At 35.4% G+C, this 22,208-nt stretch overlaps 2 protein-coding genes across 3 annotated transcripts; both read right to left on the bottom strand.

Moving 5' to 3' along the window:
* Positions 1-6,511: 6,511 nt before the first annotated feature.
* LOC106355861 (probable mediator of RNA polymerase II transcription subunit 26a) lies at positions 6,512-7,737 on the bottom strand. The gene is made up of 3 exons (XM_048761809.1): positions 7,205-7,737; positions 7,024-7,089; positions 6,512-6,850 (listed from the first exon to the last, which is right to left on the bottom strand). The coding sequence occupies exons 1-3, from the start codon at positions 7,565-7,567 to the stop codon at positions 6,764-6,766; spliced, it is 516 nt and encodes a 171-aa protein (XP_048617766.1). The 5' UTR covers positions 7,568-7,737; the 3' UTR covers positions 6,512-6,763.
* Positions 7,738-14,571: 6,834 nt separating this feature from the next.
* On the bottom strand, positions 14,572-20,261 carry LOC106353813 (protein CHUP1, chloroplastic-like). 2 transcript variants are annotated; one of them, XM_013793616.3, is made up of 8 exons: positions 20,046-20,261; positions 16,576-17,209; positions 15,876-16,319; positions 15,652-15,783; positions 15,388-15,569; positions 15,206-15,317; positions 14,955-15,098; positions 14,572-14,875 (listed from the first exon to the last, which is right to left on the bottom strand). In XM_013793616.3, exons 2-8 carry the CDS (start codon positions 17,101-17,103, stop codon positions 14,765-14,767), a joined length of 1,653 nt encoding a protein of 550 aa, XP_013649070.2. In that variant the 5' UTR covers positions 17,104-17,209; positions 20,046-20,261; the 3' UTR covers positions 14,572-14,764. The 2 variants fall into 2 exon arrangements, with proteins under 2 accessions (XP_013649070.2, XP_013649072.2); XM_013793618.3 differs by having other exon boundaries at positions 19,898-20,191.
* Between the last annotated feature and the right edge of the window lie 1,947 nt (positions 20,262-22,208).

The following is a 22,208-nucleotide window of genomic DNA, read 5'->3' as shown; positions in this document are numbered from 1 at the left end:
TGCCGCATAGGTTTAACATCAGCTTCTTTTTTCTTTATCTGTTGATTCTTTTTGTCCCTCCCAACCACATTGGCTTCATATGTACCCTCAGGTTTCTTCATCGCGTTACTTTGCAATTTTCTTTCATGTTTGGGCTCCACACTGTCACAGATATCTGAAAACATCATGAGTGTCAACATATATATGAAGAATTTCAAGTAGATAATAAAGTACTAAAAATATACTATTATCTTCAAGTGGCGAAAACATTAAGAACCTAGTCAGAATAACATTTTATTAGTGCCCAAAATAAAATATGACAAAGAGGGAGAGATATATTCATAAACCTGAGAGAGTTCAAATGCAGTAGGTTCAAGAGCATAAAAATCTAGGTCATGTGGAAGAGAAGGAAAATCTTCTGCTTCATCAACGATTGACAAAGTTGCAAACTCTGGTGTCCCATCATCAGCAGCTGCATGAGCCATGATTATGAATCTTGGACAAGAAAAAAGGAGTTGCTCGTAATGACTAAGGTACATGAGGAGAGAGCTATTACCAGAAACTTCCTTGGGCATGTTTATCAATTGGTCCACCATCTCTTTCCATTTTCTGCACATCACATACGTAAAAATGCAATACTTTTTTTTTTAGTTTAAATTTCCATTTATTATTAAAAAAACCTATTTCAAAGAAACAGAACATAAATCTAAGAAAAAAGAAAAAAGAGCAGCTCTACAGCCACTCAACAAACTTACCACCAACTCACGCCTCGTGTAAAGAATGCACCCTCACCTATCGAAGAAGGAGAACCAAACTGCAAGCACTGACGACTGCCCTGGCGCTAGTACCTGTCGACGAGCCAATGGATCTAGTCTGAACCTGATGATCTGCTGAACTTCAGCTACAATAGCACTATGAGGTTTCTCCACACCTCCATGAACTCTACTATTTCTCTCTTTCTAGACCAAGTATAAGACGGCTTGGAAGATAAGTCTCACGATCAACGTAACACTAGAATCTCTAGAGGGAGCATTAAGCCATCTCAGAATTGCCTCGAACCCCTGTGGGGGTGTGAGGTGCAAGCGAGAAGTGAAAAAAATCCAAACCTGACTGCTGAAGGTACAATAAAAAAACACGTGATTTCGAAATTCCTCATGAGAGGGGCATAGGACACAGCTCGCTGGAACTCTCAATCCCCACCGAATTAGTTTATCTCTTGTAACCATTCTGTCTCTAGCTGCAATCCATGCAATAAAGGCATTTTTAGGTACTCTACCTGCGAACCACACCACCTTATGCCAGAACACCTCTAAAGGAGTGTGATGAAGAGCTCTCCAAGTAGCGCTAGTAGAGAAGTTCCCACTACCACGGCCAGGCTCCGGATACCAGAGGAAAGTATCATCTTCTTCTGAATCAATAATCCCTTGTGGATTGGGCAAACAAGCCTTCAACAAGGTAATGGTGGGGCTTCTACTTCTACTTCTGTCTAGCCACCACCCATCATCAGTCAAAGCATCCGCTACTGCTGCATCGATAGGTAAGCCAGTCCCTTGTGGACCTCGATCTCCAATCAGCTCAATCAGAGGACCACGGGGAGTCCAATTATCATGCCAGAAACTGGCAGTAATGCCAGAGCCCAGTTCACACCACACCATTGGCCTTGCCATGGGTCGAAGATTACAAATTGCTTTCCATATCCAACTTCCCCTCCTCGTAGTAGTAGGATTTAAAACCCCAAAATTATCTCTACCAATCAAGTTCCTTCGCACCCACGACACCCACAAGGAACCTCCGGCTGTAAATATTAGCCAAATCAGTTTTAAACCAAGAACTCTATTCCAATATGCTAAGCGCCTTAAACCTAGACCACCAGCTTCTTTAGGAGTACATACAGAGTCCCATGATATCTTAGCTCCTCTAGCTGAATTTGGAGCGCCATTCCAAAGAAAGGCCCTGCACATTCGCTCTAAAATGGCCACACACTCCGCAGGGATTATAAACATTGAAGCCCAGAAGGATATAGTGGAGTAAATCACTGCCTGGATTAGCTGAAACCTGCCCGCGAAGGACAAATGCTTGATTGTCCATGAGGAGAAACGAGCAGCAATTTTATCTATAAGAGGCTGGAAGTCTGAACGTGTCATTTTTTTTGGAGATAGCGGAACCCCCAGATAACGCAGCGGGAGAGCTCCTTGAGCAATCCCCATTGCTGTAGCCAAATCACGACATCTACTACTGCTACCCCCGTCAAGCAGCAGCTCTGATTTCTGTCTGTTGATTTTCAATCCTGATATTTGTCTGAACTCCTCTAGAATTTGCAGAATCCCTGTCAATGAGTTCTCAGTACCATCAAAGAAGATCAACACGTCGTCCGCGAAGCTCATATGGGTGATCAGAGGAGCCTCACATTCTGGATGGATACCAAATCTCCCTTCTATTGCACCCTTATCGAGCATTTTTGAAAGAATATCCATGGCGATCACAAATAGTAAAGATGATATGGGATCACCTTGCCTCAAGCCCTTTTTCCCCGGGAAAAATCCTTGAAGCTCACCATTCAACGCTATGCTGTATGAGGGGGTAGTAACACACTCCTTAACCCACCCTATAAATACTTCAGGCAAATCAAACGCAGACAGGACTTTGAAAAGAAACTCCCAGCTAAGATTGTCATAGGCCTTTGAAATATCAATTTTAAGGCACCCTCTAGTCGTTGGACCTTGATCATTGAAGTCTTTCACCAGCTCCGAGGCTAACAACACGTTCTCGCAGAGCAATCTGTCTTGTACAAACCCCACTTGATTGCGTTGAACTATATCTGAGACGCATAACTTCAATTTCTTCTTTAACACTCTGGCCATTACTTTGTAGACCGTAGAACACAGAGATATCGGCCTGAACTGGGATAATTGCTCTGCTCCAACAACCTTCGGTATAAGTGATATAGTAGTAGTGTTGAACTGTCTCAGCATTCTTCCTGCCATGAAGAACTCCTTCACTGCTCCAATCGTATCCTTTCCAACTATTCTCCAGGCTTCCAAGAAAAACTCCACTGAGTAACCATCCGGTCCTGGCGCTTTATTCTTTGGCATGGCAAACAGTACAGACTGTATTTCTTCATCAGCTGGAATTGAGACTAGCTTCTCAGCCACCTCCAGGGTGCATCTATACGATAGCAGACCTCTTAACTCTTCAACCGAGACATTCTGAATCGACTCATCCTCTGAACCCAATAGATTCTGGAAATAAGCCACTACCATATCCTTGATCTGAGACTTGTTAAAAATCTGATTCCCCCCTGCATCCATCAAATAAGTAATTGCATTTCTTAATTGATGTGCCACCACCGCTTTGTAGAAGAATTCTGTATTTGCATCTCCACAATCCAGCCATCTGATTCTGGCCTTTCTACTGAAGAAAATTTCCTGAGCTGCTTCGAAGAACTGCCAGTTCTTACGGGCCACAAATTCTTGACGAAACAGCGTATCTGAAGGGGCTGAAAGAAGCTGGAGCTGAATCTCCTGCAACTTACTCAAAGCCTCCTTGGCTCTTTGCTGAATATTCCCAAAGCCTTCTCTATTAAGTCTCCTGCAAGTGGCTTTGGCTTTCTTAAGTCTCTGACCCAAGGAAAAGAGCTTTGATCCCACCGGGATTTCTTCTTCCCAACTCTTCAAAATCTCAGTCATGAAATTTGGGTGCGAAGATAAGAAGGAGAAATACTTGAAGCTACACTTCCTAGTCTGAGGAACCGACGAGAAGGTGACCACTATCGGTGAGTGATCTGAGTCACCCGGAGCTTCAAAGATACTTACTGCTTCTGGGAATATGTCTCTCCACCTTTCATTACAGATCGCTCTGTCTAACTTTCTGAGGATAGGATCCTCTGGTCTTTTATTGGACCAAGTGAAGAAAGTACCCCTGATCTCCATGTCTGATAACTGACTGTCTTCCAAACAGCTCTGAAATTCCTCCATCCCTTTAACATGTAGCTCATACGGTTGCAATGAAAAATGTTCAGCAGCCGTTAAAATTTGATTAAAATCCTCCATTATCACTAAAGGAGACGCTGCCACTAGAGAGGAACTCGTGATTGTGACAAGGTCTCTCCACAGGTTCCTTCTCTCAAGTTCTGTGTTATGAGCATACACAAAAGCCACTGTACACTCGATGCCTGACGCCAGGTCAAGTACCCCACATAGAATAAGTTGATCCGTCTTCAGATAAACCACCACTGATACTAACTCTCTCCACAACAGCCAGATTCTGCCTCCTGAAGCTTCCAAGTAATTATTATCATATCTCCAACCTGGAGCCACTGCTCTTAAAACACTAAGAAAATTTTCTTCCTGTACATGAGTTTCAAAGAGAGCTCCAACTGAGGACCCCAAACTCTGTAACCAGCTACGGACTACTCTCTGACGGCCAAGGCCATTTATTCCTCTAATGTTCCAACTAAAAATCTTCATATATACAGATTCAAAAAAGGGAACCAGATTAACACCCAATTTTCCCACCCGAGGTGTTAGCTCGCATGAGAAACTTAGCTGATTTTGGGGGCGAACCAACTGCTCCCGACGCTTCCCAACTCTCATGCTGACGCAATGCACGTCTATACTTTTTGGAGTGTTTCGTGAACCAGACTTCATCCTCCTCGTCCTGCTCCACTCTGAACTCCTTACTCGCATTACTACTCATGTTCCTTTCTAGACTGTCATCTTCTCCAATCTCTCCTTCCTCCAACTGAGACTGAGTTAGAACTTCTTGTTTCCTTACCACAGCCAGAGCACTGCTTTTACTGACTTCCGGAGGAGAACTTACGGCTCTAGCGTACACTCTTACTATAGAGCGAGACCTACTCCGGGCCCTTGAACGATTCCTGTTATGGAGAGTTGTAAGAGCAACAGACGACGCCACTTGTTGGACCTCTTGTTTCGGCTCTGCAGCCTTCGGTATCTCATCATGTGTTATGATAGGCATGCTACCTCCCATACAGGGGTTGGACTGCTCAGTAACACCCGTCGAACGGCTCTGACTGGAGCGGTGCCTATTATGGGGTCTACCGCGAGACTTATCAACCGTGGCACTCTTAGCCCTTGCCTCTTGACTCCCTGATACCACCCCTCCTGAACGGCACCTATCAGCAACATGTCCATAACTTGAACACAACTCACACTTCACCGGTAACCAGGGGTACGTAACAGATATCTCCACTTCTCTTCCACTTGAAAAACCTGATATGATTTTTTCCGGAAGCTTCCTTGTCAGATCTATCCTCACATACATCTTTGCAACATGGAAATTCTCCTTCCTCTCTGTTTCCGAAGCTAAAGACACTGGCTTACCCACTGCCGTAGCTAACCTGCTCAAACTCTCCTTGTTAAAAAGCAAGTATGGAACATTCCTCAACTCCACTGGAACCACTGTCATTGTAAGAGGGGCCACTTCTGGATCTAGCTCAGGGGACCAAGGAGCTACAAACATAGGATGACCTGCAATGTTCCAACAGGTACGAGCTAAAATCCTCTCCCTTGTTCTGGTATTCATGACTTTGAGTAAGAAGCCACTGAGACTTATCTTATGAACAAAGATTCTAGGACCGGGATTAGCCCATATAGAGTTAACAACTCCAATGATCCTTCCCATCGATGGAACATCCCCTTGAAATCTCGCAAAAATGAAATCTTTAAACTCTTCTTTCGCTGCGGCAATGTTGTCATCAGGAATAAAAACCAAAGGAACTCCTGAAACGTGTTCTGCTGGTGTGCCAATCTCCTCGAGTTCTGCTGAAGCCTTTAGTAGATTAGCATAGCTCTTGGCCAATGGGTTTAATGAGGGTACCTTCTCCGTACTCGTATCTACAAACCCTACTGACACTGGAGTAACGGATTCCTCTGCAGTCGCTCCAGAATCGTAGGAGGGCTGAACGCTGCTAGCACCATTTATGAAGGGCTCCGACCTCTTAAAGGTTTCACCTTTCTTTGACAGTACGAACTCCGCCGCTACATGAGACGGCGTCTCTGGAACACTACACGCCTTTCCATCAGGAGAGGGGAAAACATCCGAATCGGAGCTCCGAACGGCCTGGAGAGAACGGTCTACCTCCACCTTTGCGCTATCCACCAAGTAAGGAAGGGTCCCATCTGCCTCAGAAGTGGCAGTTACAGCAACGGAGTTTGAGGCACCGGTGAATGTGGGAGAATCATTGCTCGATTTCGGCAAAGAGGAGCCTTTACCAACACCCGCGAAGCGGGACATCTTCGACGAAACCCTAAAGGGGAGCTTAGGCTTCTTCTTGGGATTCATGGACCTAGACCAGAGAAAGCGGGTGGGGGGAGGGGATTCTCGACGGAGAAGCGTGAGGCCCTCCGACGGCGGCTAGGGTTAGGACACCCTAGACGAGAGAAAAAAGAGAAGAGAGGGGTTTGGGGTAAAGAAAAAAAAATGCAATACTTATATTAAGGAGTAAATCTTCTAAATCCAACTAGCATAGAGCATTTCCTAGTGACATTTATTTTACATATAAAGTTTGTGATGTCTAAAGAATAACATAAACTTGCAAACATCAAACACAATACACATATTAGGGAGTAAATGTTGTAAGTAATCGACTAGCACAAGTATAGCTCCTAGCAACAATTTAAAGAGATTTGGACATCTTTTGTGCATCTAGTTTGCATGTAGTTGATTCTCTTGGAACCTTTTACCAAAGTTTTGATGCACATCACATAAATGAGAGAGTACACGCACAAAGAGACTAAACAAAATTTTAAAAATGTTCACACTCTTACTCAATAAGAGTCTTTGCAAGTTTGCTAATCTTATCGGAACCATGTTTCCTCAAGCGATTAACTGCCTTTCCGATTTCACTACCCTGCAAGAATGCAAGCCCTTCAATCAGTATTCAACATATTTTAATACCAAACATGCATGATCTGATATTTTAGGAATCATAAACATTTAGTAAGAACTTTAATAAAAAAACTTTTCATAATTTAGAATCTTATTCGAATCATATTCATCACCAAAACAGCAACAGAAACAAACCTTTATAAGATCCAGAGTGATAGACATGGAGGTAAGATTTCTCAGGGATTCGAATAACACAGATGGCTGCAAAAGCTCAGATGACGAAACCAAAACCAAAAAGAAACAATCAGAACCAAGATTACAAACAAACCCTAAAGTTATCACTGCCTCTGATGTAATTAAAGTAAAGAGACAAAACCTCATCATTTTTGTTTAACAAGATATCTTTGATCCTCATGACCTCATCAACAATCTGACTATTGTTCAGTTTCATCTCATCTTCTTCATGAGCACCATCATCTGTGTCCATGGTCTTACGGCCATTGTTGGTCTCATTGTCGCCAGATTTTGATAAATCGGGCTGGTCACATCCAATGCAGCGGCTCCCTTGACAAGAGAAGAGAAGCTCGACGATTGTGTATCTCCTGGATCTGAGCTCCTCTGGGGAATCAGTGTCAGCCACCATTATGGCATGCTCGATGATCCCAAAGATATCAGAATCTCCTGGACGAAAATAGTCCCTCCAAGTATCTAATGAAGCAGATGGTTTCATTAATGTCATCTGCAAGAAATAGATTCCAAAATCAGGTTAATAAATCTAAACCTAGGTTTTGAACACGCCTTTCCAGTCAAAAGAATCATGAGAATCTGATAAAACTCTTGCAGAAAATGCACAAGAACATACCCCAAAAAATTTGAAAAGATTTTTTTTGGAGCCACGAATGAAAACACGAGAATAAACCAACAAAAAGACACAACTTAGGACAGCCTGGCGTTACTTTTTCACTAGAACCCACAAATGAAAGTCTGCAAGAAAGTCCTTTAATATTTCCTTGAACAAACGAAAAAGGATTTAATGGTATACTAAACGTGTTAATTTGTTGATAAATAGTTGTTCTAAGAGTTATTATGTGAAACTTTTTTAAAAAAAATTATCGAATCACCCTTTATACTTAATGAGATTTACAGTAAAATATTATTTAAATGACTATAAAATAAATTATAAAGTGAAATATAATTAATTTATTTCACTTTTGGTAATATGTAAATATTAATTCAGTAACATAATTAAACATAAATCTTGGGCAAGGAATGCTATGTCATGTCTTTCACCTCTACATTCGGAGTTGGAGGCATTAATTTGGGCAATAGAATGTATAAAGAATTTATGACAGTTTCAGGTTACGTTTGCAATGGATTGTTCTCAATTGGTGATGATGGTTTCAGAACCAGAAGAATGACTAGCATTTGGAAGTTACCTGGAAGATATTAAGCTTTTAAAAGGAAGTTTCCTCGACTCAGACATCGTTCATGTACCCCGGATGGAGAATCTACGGGCGGATAGCTTAGCACGCAGTGCTAGAAAACAATTGTTTTTCGTCGTTCACATGGATGCGGAGTTAGCAATTTGGTTTACAGAGTCAACATGAGTCTATAAATGTTTGTTGCCAAAAAAAAAAAAAAACATAAATCTCTGGTTTAGGTAATATATAATTATTTAGTTATTTATAAAAATCTAATGTATTTCTTTTTATTAATGGCATGTCCTGTGATTGGATGGGATTTGCATCTTTACAAATAAGGATATTCATTGAATGCTGGAAAAGTTAAATAATCTGCCATTTTTAGTAGTAGGAATAATTTTCCTTGGATACTTGAAAAGTTAAACTTGCCATTGTAGAACAATAACTTGAATGGAATACAGTAAAACTGTATAATTCATTAATAATATTGAGACTATGGTATTTTAATAATTTATAGAGTTATTAATTTGCAATTTTTTTTTAGAATTTTCTTTTTAAAACATATTTTCTATAAAATAAAAAAAATGTTGATATTGAAGTTCTAAAATTAAACTTTACATTAACTAAACTTTTAAAATTTGACGTTTATATTGTTTTTATTATATTATTTGGTGCATAAAATATATTTCATAGAATTTAAATGTAGTTTTAGATATAATATTACTAAATATTATCAGAATGTATTGAAATGTTAAAAAAAGTATAGAGATAATTTATTGTGAATATGGAACAAACAATACAATAGTTGGTTTGTACCTAAATAAAATGTGTACAAGTATAAATTATTAATTTATGCTTCTAATGGTACCATATATTTATATAGATTTTTTTAAATAATTATTAGCATAAATAAGTTGAATTGAATATTATTATAATTAATTTTCAGGTGAAAATAAAAATAATTTCTCGTATTTTTAGAAAAATAATAATTCAAAATAACATATGTTCTACTTAATTTCTGGTTAATTTCATGGTTTGATTTTTAACATACTTTGACTCTTTTAGTTTTGGTAATATGTATATTCGTAAAAATTAATTCATAATATAGTTAAACATAAATCTCTGGTTTAGGTAATATATAATTATTTAGTTATTTATAAAAATCTAATGTATTTCTTTTTATTAATGGCATATCCTGTGATTGGATGAGATCTGGATCTTTACAAATCAGGATATTCATTGAATGCTTGAAAATTTAAATAATCTGCTATTCTTAGTAGTAGGAATATTTTTCCGTGGATACTTAAAAAGTTAAACTTGACATTGTAGAACAATAATTTGAATGGAATACACTAAAAAGTCTACAAATTAATAATATTGAAACTATGGTATTTTATTAATTTTTAAAATTAATTTACAAAAAAATTCTTTTCTGGAATTTTCTTTTTAATTTTTTTTCTATAAAATAAGAAAAATTTTGTATTTAAATTTTGAAATTAAACTTTACAGTAATTAAAATTTTAAATTTTGAAATTTATATTGTTTTTCTTATATTATTTGGTGCATATGAAATATATTTCAAAGAAGTTAGATGTAGTTTTAGATATAATATTACTAAATATTATCAAAATGTATTGAAATGTTAAAAATTAGAGAGATAATTTTATTGTGAATATGAAACAAACATTATAATAGTTGGTTTGTACTTATATAAAATGTGTACAAATATAAATTATTAATTTATGCTTCTAATGGGACCATATATTTTGAAGTTCTTGTGTTACAAAAAAAATGATTTTTTTTAAATTAAATTAAATTTTATATTTTAGTTTCAATTTTGAAGAAAATAACTTAAACCTTTTAAATGAGAAACAATAATCATTTAAAAATAAAATTTTAAAAACTTCAATCATCTTTTTACTTTTATCGAAAATAAAGTTTCATAAAAAATAATATAATTCAAATAATTTATAAAATTTGGAAAAAAATTTAAAATATCAAATAATTTTTAATTTTTTTGAAAATTACATAAGCTAAGTAACTTTTCTAAATATTTTATTAAGTTTAATTTTTCATTGTTAAACAAATTAAAAGATTATATTTAAAATTTTTTCAAATAAAATCACCTATAGAAATATCTTTATCCCACGAAATTCATTCAAATATAGTCAAAATTTATCTAAATCTGAAAAGATTTAAAATCTTCTACACTTCTAACCGCTTGGTACTATTTGACAGTGTTTCTCTTAATATTTTACTATTGAGAGAAATAAATCACATTTGCTTTCAGGGTTGGACGAGCTTTCAGGATATATAGTTGAGTAACCTCTTTCACAGGACTACTCTATGTTTTGCTTGAGCACAATCAAAATGGTAAGTTTGGGGGAGTTGGTTAATTTTACATGCTTTTAGCCTTGGTATATAGATGTTTTAGAGACTATTATATGTGTTTGTTGTATGCTTTATAGTGTTTTCAGGTTCAAGTATGTTTTGGAGAACTTTGGTGAGTATGGAGCTTTTTGAGGTGCAGAACCGCACATATGCGTCAGATATTTAGCTATGAATGGAGACCTTTCCACGGTGCGATTGAGCCTATATTTTGACACAAAATATATCTTTGAGTCATATTTCCAATGCCACTGGTTTGAGATCAATTGGCATCCTATAGCAGAATCTATGTCCGTTTTACTGAAGAGTGATATGTCTGCCTCGCGAGAGAAAGCTGTCGAGGAGATGAAGGAATGTCGATCGATGGTGCACCCTTGGTGTCGATCGACGGTGATTCCAGAATGCGGGCCGAGTATATTTAAATATCAACTTAATCCCAGAAGCAACCACAAATTACCAGAATACCTATGGATGATCTAAAACCCTATTTATGTATTTTATAAGCCATTGTTGACGGCTATGCTTTCTTTTATTCATAGTTCTAGGTTAGGAGAGTATAGAGGAACTCCTTCAGAGTCCTCTTGGAACTCCATTGGTTTTGGTTTTATAATTTATATACATTCATCTATTCTTTCTATGATATATGTGACAACTATCATGTCTGAGTAGATCCACCTGCTAGATCTAGGTTTTCTATGGTTTCTTATGAACTTGTGATTTATAGAATTGCTAGGGTGACTTATTGTATCCTTCACAGGATTGTTCTTATTGCTTGTATCTAGAGTAATTAACTAGATAGAAAATCATAGGATAGATAGGCGCACATGAGAGCTGGTCTACTACCTGAATTGAATCCTGATGAACTAGGTTGTTAGATACACGCGAGAGCTGGTTTAGTTAATCTAGTGAACATATCGATTAGGTCGTTAATGCTTGTCTAATGAAGTGTTGATTGACACCAAGACATTTGTATCAATCGATAACTAGTCAATAGTATCGATCGACACTCGATCCTTGTTCACATGCGAGAGCTGGAACATAGGACTTAGTCATCTGATTAGTAATTACATGCGAGAGCTGGATTACTTGCTTATTGAATTCGAGTTCTCGGATCAAACCCTTAGCATCTATATATTGAGTTCTAATACTTGATTGAAACCCTAAGTCTAGCGACCATCCTTCCATCAAACAACTCATCAATTTACTGCCTTGTTCACAACTGTTTACTTTATTTACTGCTTATTATACTTTGACATAGCATGATCTGAAGCTAATGTCTATTGTGTGAAATATCGAGTCTCTGTAGATATGATCCTCAAGTACTACATCAAACATCTTATTTGAGAGAGTAACTGGAAGGTTAATTGAGCATATCAACTACTACCCGTTGTTTCAATCAATGCTACCGTCTTCTCTTCCTCCACCTCTCCGCACATAGCCTCATCACCTCCTCTAACTATTGTCATGTACTGTTTGTTTTATTCTATTATGTTTGATGAATGTAAAATACAAATCTGATTTACAGTGAATCGCATGTGCTATGTTTTGTTCTTGTATCATTGATATGAATTTTGGTTTATGCGTATTGATCAAAACTAAGTATTACATACTCAATTTTATCATTTCCTTATCAACACCACGCAAGTGTAGACTTCACACAAGTTAAGTTTCTCTTACTCTATTTATAATGATTTTATTTTACATCTAAAATAGATTATTATGATATAATATTCATCAGAAATTTGGTTATTTGACAAATTATTTCTTAACACTATTTATTTTTTCAAGTTTTTATTTATACAATATATTTTAATACTAAAAAATATTATATACTATTTCAGATTTTAGTTTGGTTTAAAATATTATAAATATATTATAGTTTATATATGGGTTTAATGATTAGGGTTCAAGGTTTATTATTTAGGGATTGTGGTAGGAGTAGAGTTTAGTATTTAGGAGAATTGGGTTAGGGATTATAGATTGTGGATGGGGTTAGAGTCATATACTACTTCAGCGATGTGGAATAATTTTTTTTATTGAAAAATTCTTATACATTCTTAATTGAAAAATTCTAAATTTATATACACATTTATTGCACATAGTAGATAGATATACGGTAATTAAGAATGTGACCTGAGTGGCTTTTATTGTTTTTTTAGTGAATGTGCTCTGTAAATCTTTTCTATATCTGAATTCAGCGACGCCATCACCTCTATTGTTCACTGACGGATAATTGTAACGTTATGCTTGATTTACTTCTAGGGAAATGAAAAGATCAAGTTCTTGCTTGGCATGTTACTTCTACGGCAATCTCATGTCTTCAGACAAGGTATTGTTGTGAACTGGCTCCGATCAGTGCCTATTCTCCGATCAATGCACTACAAGAAAACATGGAGATTACAGACGAAATTTCTGTCGGAAATTCCGTCAGAAATTTCTGAGGAAATCTCGATGAAGTTTCGACGAAACCAAAAAAATAACTTCCGTCGGGAATTTTTCAGAAATTTCTGAAGAAATTCCGGCGAAACAAAAAAAATGACTTCTGTCGGAAATCCGTCAAAAATTTCCAACCAAATCCCGATGAAAATTCCCGACGAATATTGTCAGGCAGAATTCCGTCTAAAATCCCAATGGATTTTTGTTTCCCGGCAAGCTAATCCCGAGGGACAACTTGTTCGTCAGAATTTTGTCCGCGTTCTCGACGGATTTCCAACGATTTTTTCCATCGGGATTCGTGTGTTTTCTTGTAGTGATGGTCGAATATGCTGCCGTTCCCCATAACGGTCAATAATTTAACTCCCCAGATGGATAAAGAGGCCTATCTTATCTCGAAACCAGAGACACTGGAATATTCAAAGCCAGCTTGTCTGTCAGGCAACAGTCTGGCCTTCTTTTTTTTTTCTTCAATCTTTCCTAACTAAAGCTTGTCTATAGAAATTGCTCCGCTAAGCGACTAGCTGCCTTCTTTCCTAAGTCAGTGAGAGAAGTATGACCAACTACCATGTGTCTTAAATATTAATTTCTTTATTATATCAAAATTGGTGTTACTTTCTTCATTTCCATTCACATTTTAGTTACTCACCAAATTAATCTATTTTTAATCATCGTTTTTCCAAAATCAATATTCACTCTCTTAGCCATTGGATCTCCGATTTCATTTTTTGAAGCCAATTACTCTTTTAGCCTCATGAATTTGGCGTTGACAGACAATAAAATTGCTTTTAAATTAAGCCCCAAATTTAAGAAATATTCGACATGTTGAATGAGAAAGCATGTTTTCCATTGCCTAAACAAGTGCCTCGAGCTTAGAGTGTAATGAGGACTTTCTTCTTCTTTGATTTTTTATACCCATTAGCTGGATTTTTCATGACATGTTTTTTTCAAATCTATCCGCTAAATTGTACCATAGAAGTTCAAGAACCATCCACCAGACATATGTTTTGCAAGCATATGGCTTGTGAGTCAATAATATTTGGTTGTTGATTCACAGGAGTTGCACATGCATTTTCCGAATACCAAGCTTGGCATTCCCCTTATGATTATATGATTAGTTCCAAAAGATTTCTATCTGTTCTTCTAAATAATTTATCAAATTATCCACAGATTATGATATTTTTTCATTGACAGATCTTCAATACTGTTTTTTTCTCTAGAATAAATAATCTACTTTTCCGAAGAAAAGATATTTAGACTAGAAAACATAGCTTATAAGGTTCTTGTATGTAAACCCAGTGAACACTCAAAAATAGCATGATTAACGGATTAATCTTGTTTGGAGCAGGTACGACAAATATTGTCATATCTCATATAACGAAGCGTCAGGTTTTTGTTACTGCTACATATTTTTTTGTCAACTACCATATAAGATGACACATATTCTAGGGTGCATCAATTTTTCAAGCAAACGTTTGAAGTTTAGTTAGGCTGGATTCCCAATAGACAACGTCTGCTTTTGAGTAATTTCATTATAACACGTTTAGATACATTTAAAATTATTATTATTACGTGGCTTGTGGTACACAACATGTACTCACACACTCAACAAATACTATTAACGCGAATAACATTCTTTTTGTAACCAAAACCAAGGGCCATATATTCCTCATAATACTCTGTTTGTTACTTTTCTATGACGGAGCTCCGGCCAAATTCCCTCGTGCCAGCCGGAGATGACCAGGAACACGTTGCTTTATCTCTTCTAATGCACACAGTGTCTCTGGATCCAGCCCTCCTGCAAACTGAATAAACAACATTGCAAAGATCAAACACCAAATGCACAGAGTAAATGCTATTTTATATAGGAAAATTTGGTATTACCTGGTGCGTTCTGTAAGCGAACCGGACTCCTTGGAGAAGCAACGCTTCTTGAGTAGACTCTCTATCCATGTTACGAGCTGATTCTAGCTCGTTGGCAACTCTATTCATGTAGGTTTTAGCAAGCTTGATCGATGCTCTTTTGATCTACCAAAGGGGATCAGACCAAATGTTAAAATAGTTCAAACAAAGTGTAACCACTTATTTTACTTACGGGACAAAAAAAAGACCATATATAGAAAAAAACAACATACCTTACTTATCATTCCCGAGTCAAGCATCCACTCGACTGGGATTTTAAAGTCCTGATAAGAACGCATGGACGAGCCGCGTAGCCTGACTAGCTTCCTTACCCTTTGCTCCGACCTTATCATAACCAGAATTTTAGTTTATTCAACATTTTGAGGAGTTTAAAAAAGTTCAGGGCTTGTTTTACTTGTCTAATAAGTTGACCATTTTCTTCAAGGCAACACCGTAGTGAATGCTCGGATCATCGGAGTAGGAAGAAAGTTCTTTCTCCAGTTTCTTTAGCTCTCGGTACTCAACTGCAGCCTCTTGCAGGGCATCAGCTTTCCTCTCAGGCCACTTGAAATGCTTAAGCACAGCTCGCTCATCAGCCTTAGGCAAAGAGGAATAATGCATATGAGTAAGTGATTCACTATTGATGTAAAACAAGACCATGGCTTGGTTAGGCCGTTACCAGAGTTGCTAGTTCATTATCAAGCCAATCCACAAACTTCACGACATCTTCCATGTCCGAAAAACAAGTGGTCAGGACTTTCTGGATAAGATCATTGATAAAATCTCCTTTTGTCTCAATGTCAGCTTTTATCTGTGGAACAAAATGAAGCTCATCATTGGGTAGAAGAGAATGGTCCAACACTCATGTTATAAGCAAACATAAGAATAAAATTGGTTGCTTACAGCGATGAGATGGGCGGAACGGTTTTGAATTTCTCCAACTATACTATTGTGAGCACTGTTAACCTGAGACTTGTTTCCATTAACAGATGGCGAAAGGTTTCTAGTGTTATCTTGCTTTTTCAGCAACTGAAACAGCTGCGAAACTGGAGGTGACTTTTGGGCACGTGCTGCTTTGGCGAGAGGCCTAGGTGGTGGTGGTGGCGGAGGAGGCGGTGGTGTTGGTGGTGCAATAGGTGATGAAGCTTCATCTCTTTTACCTGAATTTGTATTAGCTGGAGATACCAAAAACTTTGGAAACGGCGGTCTTGAAGGAGAAGGTGATGGTGGAGATGATCTTGATGATGACTCTACCACTACCTCCTTTTTAACCTTGGATTGCTCCAGTTTGCTGGCGATTAGCCTCTGTATGTCTTTGAATCTTGTGTTCTGATGTTCTTTAGCTGGCTGCATCAACCAAAAACACTTGTGAGATTACTTCTAATCATTCATTAAACATAACAAACAAGATCTTCATTCTCTAGTCTCACTACCGTCAATGCACTAGCAACATTGCCGGTCCTAGGCAAAACCCAATAAAACATTGGTCTATACACTCCCATATTTATATTTAAAAAAATTCATTGAAATCTTTACTAAATCGCACTTAGTCACCAAAATCGGAGGGCCCGCCCTGAATAGGGAAGAGATGATATGATGTTACCTTGTCGTTAGAAGAAAGAGATGAGATCTTAGCTTCAGCTGAAACAAGATCTTGAGAAAGTTTCTTGTTCTTTAACTCAAGCTCTGCGTTTGAGTTACGAGCTTCCTCTAGCTCTGTCTTCAAACTCAAAACCTGCGCTTGCAAATCTTTAATCAATGACTCGTTCACTACAAGCTTCTCCTCCATTTTCTTCCTCTTCTCATCTTCCTCCGCCGCCGCCGCCGCAGCAGCAGTTGTTGCTGCTTCATCGCTCTTTCTAGATATTTGCCTCCTCGGACAACCGAATTGCTCTACCACCGCCGGACGGTTTACAGACCGAGCTCTCTGAGGTGCCAGAACCGCCGTATCCTCTTCTCTGGAGTTTGCTCTCTTGAGCAGAGATGATCGCCGGTTCTTGGCCGGATCGTGACCGGAAGATTTTGGTTTACTGCTGTCGTCTTGCGCTCTAGTTCTAGAAATGACCGAGTAGTGTGAATTCGCGGCTCTCACGCGGGAAGGAGTGGTGGAGGTGGCGGAAGTGCGTGACATTACTGATAAATTTCCGCCGTGTAGACGGCGGTTGCCGGCGAGAAGAGTCGTTGCTAACGTCTTACTTAGCTTTGACTTGTGAAAACCAAAGAGACGACTTGAAAAGCTGTCCGGAATAAGAAACAACAACTATAATAGTATTAATCACCAACCATTAATTCAATAAATCCTTATGCGATTAGTCTTCGTTATTTAGCTAATGACTGTTTACAATACTACTAGATTAACGAATAAACATTATATATAAAAATTATTTTATGTATTATATGTTCTTACATATTATAAAATAATAAATATATATTGAATAATTAAAACTCAGTAACTATTACATATATAATTAAATTAGTGCGAATGTATAAATCAAATTTATTAATCCAAACAATTTTTTAAAAAATTTGATAGGATATGTAATTAAATTTAAATGATATTAACATACATATTATATTTTTAATATTAATGTCTATTAAATGATGCTTTCTACTCATATATTTTTTTGATCATGTGTATCTTTAATAGCAAAAACTTTAAATTACTGATAACAAAATTTTCATTGTGGGATTAATAATTTTAGTAATTTATAATTTAAAAAAAAATTATCAATGTTAGTTCAAAACTTTTATCAAAAATAATTATTCAAAGTAAAATTTGAAATTAAAATATTTATTTATTCAATATGGTTTATAGTTTAATTTAGAATATATACATTTATATTTTAAATTTTAATGATTAATTAAGTTAGACTTTTATTTATATGATTTTATAATCATTTTTATTTTATCATAACAAAAATTTTAAACCATGGATCGCAAAATTTGAATGTGAAACTTTTAACAGTTTTAGTAATTTATAGTCATTTTTAAAAATTCAAAATATAACATATATAGAAAAATCTAAATTTTTTATAATATGGTTATTGTGATTTTTTAAAATTATTTTAATAGTTTAAAATTAAACAAATTTGATAGAAGATACATTATTTTTTTATCAGATCTTTATTATTCAAAATCATTAATTGTCATATATATTTTAGCCACATTAGGTAATTCCGTAATCTTTATTTAAGAAAATAATAAATGACATTAATAATGAATTTATGGTTAGTTTAATAAAAAACTTATTATATAATTAGATGGACCAACATATTTCTCTAATAATTCTAAGAATCATCCTAGTGATGACATGTGGCTACGAAAAAAGTCGTAATGTTTCACAAATAATATACGGATACCAAGCAACTAACGAAGGAATGATCGTTCGGGAGGTAACAGTGGGCTTTGAGGCCCACCATTACTTTTGACGACTTCTGTAATAAGACAAAAAGATTAAGTGGTGGGCCTATATTCTATTTTTTTTTTCTTCATTTTCTGCGGATATAACGTGTCATCAAAAACCTAATACACAAAAAGTAGACAATGTCCCTGTGTCGATGTAGTCGATGTAGCATATAGGTGTATGCGTGTAACTACAAGCAAACAAAATTATTGTTGCGTATTTTTCTTTTTGTAAAACAAAATATTTTTGATAGTTTTCTTTTAATAAAAATTTATATTGATATGATTTATGTTAAGCTAAGATCAAGTATTAAAAATCAGACTACAGAAAAGGACCCACCAATAATTTGTCTCATGTTGAAGTTGCAAATAGAACAAAGAGCATTTGACATTTATGAGGGGACCATTATGTTTGGAATAAAAGGTGTATGTTCTATTAACAGTAAAACTGCATACATAATTACATATAAAAGAGAAATAGAGAATAAATATTAAAACATGTTTAGACGAAAAGGGAAGAGTATGTCCTAATCATACTCAAACTCAAAGCTGTTAGTGACCATTGGTTTACAAGTTAAGTTATTGACTTATTTTGTGGATTTAGGATATTTTGATCATAGTTTGTTAATAATGATATTAGAAATGATTTTGTCTCTATAAGGCAATTATTAGGCTATATATGTAGTTGCCTTGCTAGGTAAATCTACTTGCAACTATCTATGCTTTTATTGGACACTCACGGGAAAAGGAAAAAACAAAGCACAGAAAAAACTTAGTTTGATAGGAAAATCATAACTATGCGTATGGTGAAAATTACATTTTATCGAATAAAGTAAGTTTAGATGCAAAATTATTAATTATGCATGTCTTCAGAAAAAAAACACAAATTTTTTAATCATATAATTATTTGATAGTCTGCGTCTTACTTTCTTGTTCTTTAAGCTATTTAAATAATACAGCTGCTATGTTTTAAGAATAAATATATTTATTTAAGTTACAGTAGCGAACAAATAAGATTTATATTGCTGAATTATTATGTGCCAATCCTTAAATCTAAATCTAGTCACATACGCATGATTAAGAATATGCATTTGTATTTATTAACAAATTAGAGCTTAGAATGTACCATGGACCATGGTTATAGCAAAATAGACATGTAAAAAGGTATATGAACCAGTACTGTATCATGCAAATTTCTGAGAATAGCAAGGATCATTTGGATGGAACTACAAAAAATCTTCAGTGCTTTGTGGATTAGGGTATACAAGAAAAGAAACATAAGATTTGATTATTAAGAAAATACAATACAAAGTTTTTGTTCGTGCTTGGCATATAGTATTTGATCATGTTGAGTGAAACAAAAGAAGTAAAGTCTGTATCTAATTCGAAAGTTAAAACACATATATCTTCACGAACATCACTCCTACATTAATTAATAATAGGCATGATCGATGTTGTTAACTTTCAGAAAGCGAGACGATGATGGAGAAATCAAGAATCAAACGATATATATGGAACTGTACCTTGTAGATATAAACTACTGAAGGATGAAGAAGAATATCGTCTCAAAAAAAACTGTTTACATTCTCACTAGTCATGATGATGAGCGATGATATTCTCAGAAAGCGAGAGAACTGATGGAGAAATCAAGAATCAAAAGATATGTAGTACCTTGGATATAAAACTCTTGAAAGAGGAAGAAGAATGTCTTCAAAAAAACATGTTTACATTCTCATCAGTAATGATGATGAACAATGATATTGCACACGCAGCTCTTCTCTTTATACATGCTTACGATGACATCATATTCATGAAGCATGTGTATATATTATATGCATGTGTGCTTTATATCTCTGTGCGAGGATGAATATGAATATGTTTCCTATATATTTGTAATTATTTATGCTCGAAGGTATGTATGATGTCTTCAAGTCTTGGAAACGTCAAAAAAACTTGAGGAACTTGATGAAAATATGGTTTAATATAATTAAATAACCATAAAAGGAAAGGAAAATAAATATACACATCTGTTAGTACCTCGCAATCTTCTATTGATCAATCTTTAATTTTAGTTGACCGGCCGTTGTGACAAAAAAAAATTAACTGATTTTTAATTTTTTTATCCGGTTAATTATGTTATTACAAATTATGAGAAACATTACATAGATGATATCACAACTAGACAATTATATTTGTGTTATGAGGATTCACGTCTGATTCCATCAGTTTGAGTAACCCTATGAGATTAATTTCTTACGCTACTCATTGCGTCGTGCTGAAGGTGTCTTGTAAGTATTTTCTCTGATTTTTTTTTTAATTTTCTGCATAATTCGCCTTCTCTATGAATTGAAACTCAAGTCTCTTCCTGTAGAAGTTGCGTTGTCTGAAACTCGAACCCCAAATTTAGATGTAGAAGCCTTAAACCCCAATCTCTTACTATTACTATTTAGATTGAAACGCATCGAAATCAATTAATTAATAATATTTATAAATGGGTTGTTTATCAGTTCAGATCAAATTTTGAATATAGCATTATTTTATATCAATCAAAGGAACATAATCCTGACTACACTGCCCAATTTACAGATGATATAATTCAAATTTATTTCAAAATAATAAAGTGAAAATGCATCATATTTAAATTTAATAATGGATAAACAAACTAATGGTAGTAACTATTTCTCTGAAGCTGTTTTAAATTGTTTGATTTAGATTATATGCATCTATCTTCAAGAGAAGATAAACAATGTTAGGGGTTGTTATACATAATTTATATATACTTAGATATTATAAATATGCAGTCTTTACAGAATATATATGCATCATGAACCTTAAAACAGAGAGAATAAAAGAACCTTAAACGCTCAACAATGGAATCTACGTTAATGACAATGTATGTATATGCAGCCGTCTTTTTCATTGTTGGAGTAAGAATCAAACTATAGTTAAATACGGACAAAGCAGGTGTACCCTTTTTGTATGCAAACTAAAATGATAATTAAAATATCACAGGATAATGAGATGCATAAAAAGAATTTCAATTGAAAAAACTTGATTAGATGATGGGTCATGTTCGAAAAGGGAAGAGTGTTTTTTTCGTATGCCTCTAAATTGAAGAAAACAATTCCAAAGTAATATATTTCAATATTCCAGATAAATATTTGAATTCCAATTTATTTCTATCTTTACGGTTGAACAAAGATAGATGTCAATCCATTGTCATGCAGTCGTCAAATCGTCAAGAAGTAAGTTTGTTTGTTGATATGTTTCAAACATGATAATGCATTAATGTCAGATATATATTCTGCATAAGTATGTGTTGATTTTCTTTGGTAATTAGTTTGAAATATGCGTGTCTACATAAAGGCTTCTTTCATTTCTAGAAGAGCTAATCATTAGATTGGAATTTGTGATTGTGGTATTGGTTTAATCAAGTTTAGGTTGTATATGTATGTGTAACGTTAAGGTATAAACATGTATTTAAATTATTATATAAATTATAGACAGGACCGGTCCTCGACAAAAACTGAATGAAACATTGTCTGTGGTTCCTAAACTTTTTTAAAGAATACATAGGTATAGACTCTGAAATTTGTGTTTGACAAAAAAAAAAAGACTCTAAAGTTTAAGAAATTCTTATTTTGTTGAAATCTTTACTAATTCAACTCCCCAAAATCTCAGGCCAGCCCTGATTATAGAATTTTTTTTTCTAATCAATATGAAATACAAACGCGAAGGAAACTACCTTTGTTTTCAGTGTTTTATCCATATCTGTGTTTATTTATAGTGTTCAAGCATATACTAAAATGCTAAATACGTATAAAGCAGGAAACT

The sequence above is a fragment of the Brassica napus genome, chromosome C6, assembly GCF_020379485.1.
Source record: "Brassica napus cultivar Da-Ae chromosome C6, Da-Ae, whole genome shotgun sequence".
Lineage (NCBI taxonomy): Eukaryota > Viridiplantae > Streptophyta > Magnoliopsida > Brassicales > Brassicaceae > Brassica > Brassica napus.
Note: the sequence above shows the minus strand (reverse complement) of the source record. Positions and strands in the feature narration are given on the sequence as shown.